The sequence below is a fragment of the Lepidochelys kempii genome, chromosome 5, assembly GCF_965140285.1.
Source record: "Lepidochelys kempii isolate rLepKem1 chromosome 5, rLepKem1.hap1, whole genome shotgun sequence".
NCBI lineage: Eukaryota > Metazoa > Chordata > Testudines > Cheloniidae > Lepidochelys > Lepidochelys kempii.
This window is the reverse complement of record NC_136384.1, coordinates 124,495,510-124,504,432: the sequence shown is the minus strand read 5'-3', so window position 1 is coordinate 124,504,432 and position 8,923 is coordinate 124,495,510. Positions and strand designations below refer to the sequence as shown.

Below are 8,923 nucleotides of genomic sequence, written 5' to 3'. Positions count from 1 at the left end.
GTGGGTTAGTCAGTTACTGCATTTGCTTTGTATAACTTGAGATTGGTCCAGCAACTTTTTTGATGTGGTATCTTACGTCTGACCCTGGCTTGAGGATGTGTTAGAACCACCCCTTCCCTATGGAAAAATTAGCTGTAAGGGCTGTGCTGGGGAAATGTAGGCTGCAATGCTCTTCATGGTGTAAAGAAAATCCAGCTTCTTTCCAAGTTTGAAGCAAATATCTGCTGATGTGAAATCCACTCATTGACCTCACACATTTTATTAGACTTGGACTAAATAGCAAAGAGCTTCACTGGTCTTGGAAACAGAAGTCAGATTAGCTGACCAGTACTCCTGCAGTCTGTACTTTTCCATATCCCTAAAAGGAGGAGGCTAAGACCTTTACTCACTCCAGCAGGGCTCCACCTAGCTATTGCTTTTACTCACTCTTCCCTGTGAGTTTGCTGGAGGGGCCATTTTTAATCCATAACAGAGCAGGGTTTAAAACACACCTCCAGTTCCACAGGCAGACTAGCTTCAGTAATTGCTCCCTGTCAGTTAGGGAGTTTGACTTTTCTGCAGAAAAGGACCTAGGGGTTACAGTGGACAAGAAGCTGGATAGGAGTCAACAGTGTGCCCTTGTTGCCAAGAAGGCCAATGGCATTTTGGGCTGTATAAGTAGAGGCACTGCCAGCAGATCGAAGGATGTGATCGTCCCCCTCCATTCGACATTGGTGAGGCCTCATCTGGAGTAGTGTCTCCAGTTTTGGTCCCCACATTACAAGGAGGTGGTGAAAAAATTGGAAAGCGTCCAGCACAGGGCAACAAAAGTGATTAGGGGACGGGAACACATGACTTATGAGGAGTGGCTAGGGGAACTGGAATTGTTTAGTCTGCAGAAGAGAAGAACGGGGGGGGGGGGGTGGAATTTGATCGCAGCTTTCAACTACCTGAAAGGGGGTTCCAAAAAGGATGGATCTAGACTGTTCTCAGTGGTAGCAGATGAACAAACAAGGATCAATGGTCTCGAGCTGCAGTGGGCGAGGTTTAGGTTGGATATTAGGAAAAACTTTTTCCACTCGGAGGGTGGTGAAGCACTGGAATGGGTTACCTCGGGAGGTGGTGGAATCTCCTTCCTTTGAAGTTTTTAAGGTCAGGCTTGACAAAGCCCTGGCTAGGGTGATTTAGTTGGGGATTGGTCCTTCTTTGAGCAGGGGGTTGGACTAGATGACCTTCTGAGGTCCCTTCCAACCCTGATATTCTATGAAGAGCTTGGTATCCTCAGTCGATTGGAGAACAAGGCAGGCCCTTTCCAATGAGATGACCACTTTGTTACTAGTCTCCATCTCTGGGAGCAACACAGCCATTCCTGCTCATGGTGCTGTTACAGTGCTGAACCTGAGAGACCTTTCTATCCTAACTCAGGCTTGAGCTACTAAGGAACAGTGATGGAGCTGCCTAGATGACACTACCCCCTTGTGACTTCAAGCACAGACACAAGCTCTCAGGAAAATGCATTAAAAGCCCAGCACTGGTCTGATTATGGATCTCCCACAACCCTGAGCCATGTGCCTGTACGGTTATTGACCTGGCTAGGTTTACACTAGGCAGGAGGAAAGGTTAGGCAGGTGCTTGGCTAACAGCAGGGAGGAAGGACGCAGGCTGGCTGATGTCCATGCTTCAGCAAGACTGTCTGCTGCGCTCTCTCTTGCGGCTAGTCTCCCTGTGTGTGCGCGCAGGGGTGCGTTTTGACAACTCCAGGCAACTGGGATTTAACAATTCACCATCCCTTTTCCTGGACACTTCCAACCTGTCTGTTGAGCTTCTTACACTGGATTAGAGGCAAAGCCTGGCAGTCTCCCACCACTGTATGTGACCCTTTTAACTTCGCTCATTACCAATAGTAGGTTCTCAGCTCTCCACACACCCCATTTCCTCTCAAGGCCATAGCGCCGTAACACACTGGGCTCTTCCCTCTGTTACTTGGTCTCACAGTCTGTATTGTTGCCTCACTACACACTGGAAGCCAGATGAGTGTTCTCAATGGGGAGAACCCTGTTGCCTCCTTCTACATGAAAAAAGTCTCAATGGAAGAGAGAGTCAAATGGAGGCACCTGAAGAGATGCCTTCACCCAGGAGACAAGCTCAGCCATTCTGGAGCCCTGCCAGAGAAAAAGTAGGTGCAAGGGGTGTGTGTGTGTGGAGAAGAGGTGGATGGGGTCATCTGTACAGTAAATGTTTGTACAGAGCACGAGTTGGGGAGGGAATCACATTAAGCAGACAGGAATTTGAATGCAGTTGCAGTTTATTGTGACATTAAACCCTAGTTTTACACATTACACAGCTAGGAAAAATATCAAGCTGAGAAGCACTTCCTGTGTACAGAGGAAGACAGCTCTAGGTATGTCCTGAGAGAAGCAGACTAGCCCTGCAAGGGATGCAGTCCTGCATGACTAGTGATGCCACCCTGTAACTGGTAATACATGGTTCTGGGGAAGCATGCGTGGGAAATGACATTCAGGTTCTGTAATTCTGAGGTCAGCTCTTCCTTCTGCAGTCCACCATCTGCCAAAGCAGGACTACGGCCTCAGCGAGGAGACCCCACACTAGCTATGCAGGCAATTCAGCTGGATTCCTTCCAGCAGCAGGGGGAACCCTTCAGGCCTCCACCTTCTTTCCTTCCTCCACCAGCTCATCAGGACACTGTGGGGAGTCTCCCACGGGAGTGAAGGGTCCCACGATCCAGTCCAGGGGAATGTTCTGCATCACGTATTCCAGGAGCTCATCCAAGGACTTCTGGGCCTTGGTCACCATCTCCCGACTCCGGGCCAGGGCACTGCTGGACAGATCCTGGAAACAGCCAGCACTGGAGAAGGAGGCCTGGAGATCTTGTATACTGCTCGAGACCTGCTGGGCCTTGTCCTGGATAGTGCTGGGAAGGCCTTGGATGCTGCCCAGGAGAGTAAGGCAGGTGGTTTTCAGTTGCTGGGTGAGGCTCTGGGACATGGCTAGAGCCTGAGCTTCAACCTGCTGGAAGGAGAAAGAGAGACTGGAGTATCTGCAAGTCTCCCCTGCAGATGGGGGGAGTTCACTGGAGCAAGGCTGTGAGGGCGAGAAGGAGGAGAATACCTTTGCGGAGTCAGGATCCTCCTGCCCTTCCAACTTCCCCCTGCAGTACTGGAGCCACATCTGGTACAGACGGTCCTGGCCATTGTGAAGCTTCTGATCTACGGCCTGCTTGGCATGGCTGATCTGCAGGAGGAGAGGGCAGTTAGCTGGGAAGAGCAGGAGGCGGCTGGCCAGGGAAGCTCTCCCACAGCTAGGTGTGGGCAGCAGGCAGACAGCACTACTGCAGCGACACAGCTGGGCCCAGGAACAAACAGTGCCAATGGCACTGAGCATGGGAGGCTGCAGAGACAGAGTCAAGGTTCCTCCCCCACTCTGAACTCTAGGGTACAGATATGGGGACCTGCATGAAAACCTCCTAAGCTTACTTTCACCAGCTTAGGTTAAAACTTCCCCAAGGTACAAATTAATTTTACCCTTTGCCCTTGGAATTTCTACTGCCACCACCAAACTCTAACTGGGTTTACTGGGAAACGTAGTTTGGACACGTCTTTCCTCCCAAAAACCCTCCCAACCCTTGCACCCCACTTCGTGGGGAAGGTTTGGTAAAAATCCTCACCAATTTGCATAGGTGACCTCAGACCCAAACCCTTGGATCTTAGAACAATGAAAAAGCATTCAGTTTTCTTACAAGACGACTTTTAATAGAAGTAAAGGAATCACCTCTGTAAAATCAGGATGGTAGATACCTTACAGGGTAATTAGATTCAAAACAGAGAATCCCTCTAGGCAAAACCTTAAATTACAAAAAAGACACACAGACTGGGATAGTCCTTGTAGCCAGCACAAATCTTTTCTTAGCCATTTAAAGAAATCATAATCTAACACATACCTAGCTAGACTACTTACTAAACGTTCTAAGACTCCATTCCTGTTCTGTTCCCAGCAAAAGCAGCATATAGACAGACACAGACCCTTGGTTTTCTCCCTCCTCCCAGCTTTTGAGAGTATCTTGTCTCCTCATTCGTCATTTAGGTCAGGTGCCAGCAAGGTTACCTTTAGCTTCTTAACCCTTTACAGGTGAGAGGACTTTTCCTCTGACCGGGAGGGATTTTAAAGTGGTTTACACTTCCCTTTATATTTATGACAGACCGTGACCCACAGCAGCTACAGGGCAGGGGAGAGGGGTCGTGTTCCTACCAGGTCAATGATTTGCTGGAGCTGGGAGAGGGCCTCCAGGGTGCGCTGCCTGGCTTGTCTCATCTTGCCCAGGGCGTGCTGGTAGGCTCGCTGGCGCAGCGTGCTCGACAGGGAACCCAGGCGGACGTAGTAAGTCCGCTGCTCTGCAGGAGCCTCTCCAGGCCCCTCCAGGGGAGTTGTGGCAAGCTCAGCTGGAAGGGGGAAGAGGGCAGTTGGCAGCAGTGGTGCAAGTCAGGCAGTAAGGTCAGGTACGCCGTGCCGTTAAGACATTTGTTGCTGGGATAATGTACTGGAATGACTTTCAGTAGCCGCTGAAAACTGCAGGGCTCTCAGGAACCGCAGCAGCGAAAGGAGCAGAACGCTGGCACCTCCTCCGGTGTGTCTGTACCGCCCCCAGCTGGCCCCCCACCAGCCCTTCCATGTAGTTGCATCTCCTGTCTGGGGTCTGTAGAGCCCCCCACACAAGGCAGGGTGGGGTCGTTTGGGGGGGGGGGTCATGTGCCTCCCCCCGTTTTTGGGTCCCTCCCATGAGTTGCCATACTGGTAAGAGTTAAAATCTACTTGCACCACCGGTTGGCAGGGCCAGGATACAAGGCAGGGATGCCTTCAGCCCTCCCAAAGCTTGTGACCGATGCAATCTTTCCCAGGGCACGATTGGATGCCCTGCAGCACCGACCAGTAAGGCAGCAGGTAGCTGCACAGGGAGAAGCGTCAGAGCCATCAGAGAGGGCTAGCAGAGGGCCCAGCATGAAGGAACTAAGGGAGGGCTAGTAGCCAAGCTAGGTTGCAAGCTAGCCTTAAGGAGAGGTGGCTCTTTTGGCAGCTCAGCTGTGAGTACTGTGAACAGCTGAGAGTCCAAGCCGTGCCCAAAGACACCAGGGTCACATTGGTTTGTATTCAGCAGAGGGGAACTTACCGAGCTCCTCCTCTGTCATGGGGAGGTAGTAGTCCACCAGCTGCTCAGATTTCCCCAATGCTGTGTCTATGACACTCGCAGCCATCTGCCCCAAAGAGGAGCCCATCACTGTGCTCATGCTGCTGGTCACGGCAGATTTGGTCACCTCCACGCTCTCCTGGACAGCCCCTTGGGCCATGCCCACCATGCTGGTCACTGCATCCTTGGCCTCAGTGACCGGGCTGCAGACTGCATCCTTGGCACCCACCATTGTGGCACGCACGAGTTTTTGGGCATCCAAAGCCACCTAGAGGAAAAGGGGTCAGAAGAGAGGTCACTGAACACCTAGCAGAAATGAAGGGCCCACAGCCTCATCCTGCTCCAGGACCAGTCGTGACACTCGTGTGGTTACCTTCTCAATCGGCTGCTGCAGGATGGGCAGCTGCTCCTCCAGTCTGTCCAGACCCCGACAGGCATATTCATTGGCTGCTGCAACTGAAACATAACCACAGAACTCGTTCCCTTAATTCCTTCATGTGCACAGATCTCGTGGGGCTGCTAATCCCTGTACACTGGAGGACTGGTGTTCCTAAGCAAGTGTCCCCAGGTTACTGATGGGAAAGCCAAGGAAGAGGGTTTGGGCAATTTGCCCAAGGCTATGGAGCCAGTCTGTTTCAGAGCCAGGTTTAGCAGTCAGGAGATCTGGCTGCCAGTCATCTGTTCATCCACCCCCAGCTTCTCCTAGAGGTTTTCAGGAGTCTCCAGTGCCTGCCATGGGCTCAGATCCTTTTAGCATGGGAGCTGCTTCCTGTAGCCTCTAGCAGGTGTTGCTCCATGGCATTAGGTCCCATACACAGTGCATGTGGCTGTGTGGTACTGGGCCAGCCATGCACACCAGGGATTGTGGCTGGGCACTGCCTGCCTCTAGGCTGGTCCAGCTCACCCCTGGTACCTGAGCAGGAATCCCCACCAGCAGCTGCTGCAGCCGTCAGAACTCCTCCGCACAAGGCCAATGCCTTGGCCAGATCAAGTTTAGGAGCTCGCTGAGTTCAGGGAAGCAGGAGAAGGGAGTTTGTGGATTCTGTTTGCGGCCAGTTGGAGGCCGAGCTCAGTAGTGGGCCTAGAGCCACTGTAGGCTGAGCCTGCCCCCAGACCCACCTCCCCCGCCACACACACAGGAGTGTTCCTGCCTCCCTTCCCTTACTCACGCTGTGGCTCCAGCTGGTCCAGGATGGGCTGTGCCCCGGTAATGGCAGCAGAGGTGATGGCCCTCACCCCAGTCTCTACTACCTCACAGACCCCTTTGATGGCTGGGTGGGTTTCTTTGGTGGCAGCGTAGCTGGCAGAGGCCATCTCACAGGTAGAGCTGACCAAGGGCAGGCCAGCCACCCTGTCCCCTGCAGTCTAGGGGAGGGAAAGAGGAGTCAGTTGAGGAAGAGCTCCTGGCTTCTCAAGGTGCCCCTCCTGTCTCTTTTCCTCTGCAACTACTGATTCTGTAGGAGACTGCCCAGCTCTGAGGACAGTCTCCTGTCCATTTCACCTGGGTTTCAGTGGCCTGCCTGTGAGATTAGTTACAGACCCAGAAGCCTGGTTCCATTGGAACAGCTGCCTATATTCAGCAAGGTCTCAGGAATGCCGTTTCCATCCTAGCACACCCACCAACAAAACAGAACTGTGTCATGATCTCGTTCCGTCAGCGAGAGCAGGAATGGAGAGACCTTTTGTCTTTCCAAGTGCAGTCTCTCTCGATCAGGAACCATGTCTCGGTCCAGCACCCGGTACAATGCCCCCACTGGGCATTGCAATTAATGGGATTTGCCAGTGTTCTAATGCAGACAGCATTCACAGGGTCACCTGTGCTCCTCCCAGATTCAGCAGGCACATGTGGGCAGTGACTACGGCACTCTGAGAGCTAGAATCATTGGCTAGTGTTGTGGTTACGAGTCCCTGTCTCCAGCAGTGGAGACATTCAAGCTAGAACAGCCTTTCCAGCCGCCAAGCACACCTGCCTCCCCAGGAGGGACCCACCTGTTGCTCCTTTGCCTGGATCTCCACCTGTGGTTCATTTTCCTTAGCAGACATGGTGGAGTGAGATGTCCCTGCAAGACCCAAAAAGGAATATTGAGTGGCTACAGCAGGAAACAGTGAAATCAATCTTGTGTAGGAATACCAGGAGAGCTGCTCCCGGTCCGTTTTCTCTAAGAGCCAGACCAGGTTGTCCCCCTGCAGTAAGTCTCTCTCTACAGAGAGCAGGCCAGGCCCTTAAACCTTTGATCTAAGGCAGGCTCAGAGACAGCCAGTTCTTCAAGCCCAGGGATGCACTTGTAATCCACACATCTTGTGGGTGTGTTCTTCTGTCCCATCTCGTAGCACCAGGACCAGTTAGAGAGGCAGAGATTAATTTATTGGCTTTACCGTCTTAGCTAAGAGCCTTATGGCTTTTAACTCATGCAGTAGAGGCTCATGCATTTAGGACCAGAGGTCCCAGGTTTGATCCTGCCCATTACCAGGGTCTTTTGGCGTTACACACTCCCAAAGCTTCTCCTCAGACTTCTAGACCCAACAATGCCTCCCAAGGGGAGCACCAGGATACCTGCACAGCTCATCAGAGGCACCCTCCTACTTTAGTCTTTTCCTAGATTGTACCGGGGCTAATTCCATTCATCCCAGAGTACAATCACTGACAGAAGTTATCCTGCTGAAGGTAGTAGCCATTGACTACACACACAGAACACTGAATTGAGAAGGTACCACTGGGGAGCCTTCAGGGACCTCTTGAGTGAGTAGTGTAAGAGTCTCCCTGGATACTGAATTACATAGGAGATGATCATAATGGTGCCTTCTGACCTTAATATCTATGAGTCTACATAGGAGATGCCCACTATGGCAGGCTGGTTATTTTAAAGCCAATTTAGCTGGTAAAAATACAAATATCTTCTATTGTCAGGTAAAGATGGTCTGGTAAAGGAACAGATTCCAGTTTAGGTAAGTTGACACCATCACTCCTAGAGGCGAGAGTGAGACAACTAACTAGAAAGCTAGGGCCAGGAAGCATTTCCCTTATGGGAAGGCACCAGGCCTGTTTTCCTTTCATGTTTCCTGCAATATCTGTTTCAGATCCATATTGGTTACCCAGCACTCCAGTCTCAGCTGAATCAGCCACCTCAGTCAAGTGTTTCCACCTGCAGATCATTCGGACAAGCCAGAACTCAGACCACAACCAGAAGTCCCATTCCCCATCCCTGAGTGGGAACAGCATAGCTTTGCTCAGGTCGAGAGGTGAGTAGGAGTTTTTCCCCTAGTCGAAACTCTAAGTTAGTTCTCCTTCTTAAATATTCTATTCTCCTCTAGGGAAGCCTCCATCTCCTAGAACATACCATTACTCCAGGCCTCCCAGTCTGGAAGGCAAATAGTTTCCTTCCCTGGACCGTTTGCTCAGAAGACTGAACTCAAAATGCTTTACACAAGTACAGCCACTAAGCACTGAAACTAGCTAAGAGCTTCTGACCATTCAATCCTAGCCACTACTGGCCATCAGGCAAAACATTGGGTCACACTCTGTGTAAGAAAAGAGCCCCCATCGAAACCAATACAGAACCTAGGAACCAGAAACATAACACAGAGGTTAACCACACATCTTACCAAACTTCCACACTACTAATCCTTCACTAATGCTCAGACCTCCCTCAAGTCTCAGCCATTATATTCCTGTGATGATGTCATCATAGGGCTGGGCACACTTGACAGACAGCTCAGGAGACCAATCACACAGCTGCATTCTCT

The 8,923-nt window shown here is 51.4% G+C and overlaps 1 protein-coding gene across 1 annotated transcript; it reads right to left on the bottom strand.

Moving 5' to 3' along the window:
• Positions 1–2,390: 2,390 nt before the first annotated feature.
• Positions 2,391–8,333, bottom strand: LOC140912139 (perilipin-3). The gene is made up of 8 exons (XM_073346305.1): positions 8,273–8,333; positions 7,169–7,239; positions 6,349–6,544; positions 5,553–5,635; positions 5,162–5,447; positions 4,246–4,436; positions 3,109–3,231; positions 2,391–3,009 (listed from the first exon to the last, which is right to left on the bottom strand). The coding sequence occupies exons 1-8, from the start codon at positions 8,331–8,333 to the stop codon at positions 2,638–2,640; spliced, it is 1,383 nt and encodes a 460-aa protein (XP_073202406.1). The 3' UTR covers positions 2,391–2,637.
• Between the last annotated feature and the right edge of the window lie 590 nt (positions 8,334–8,923).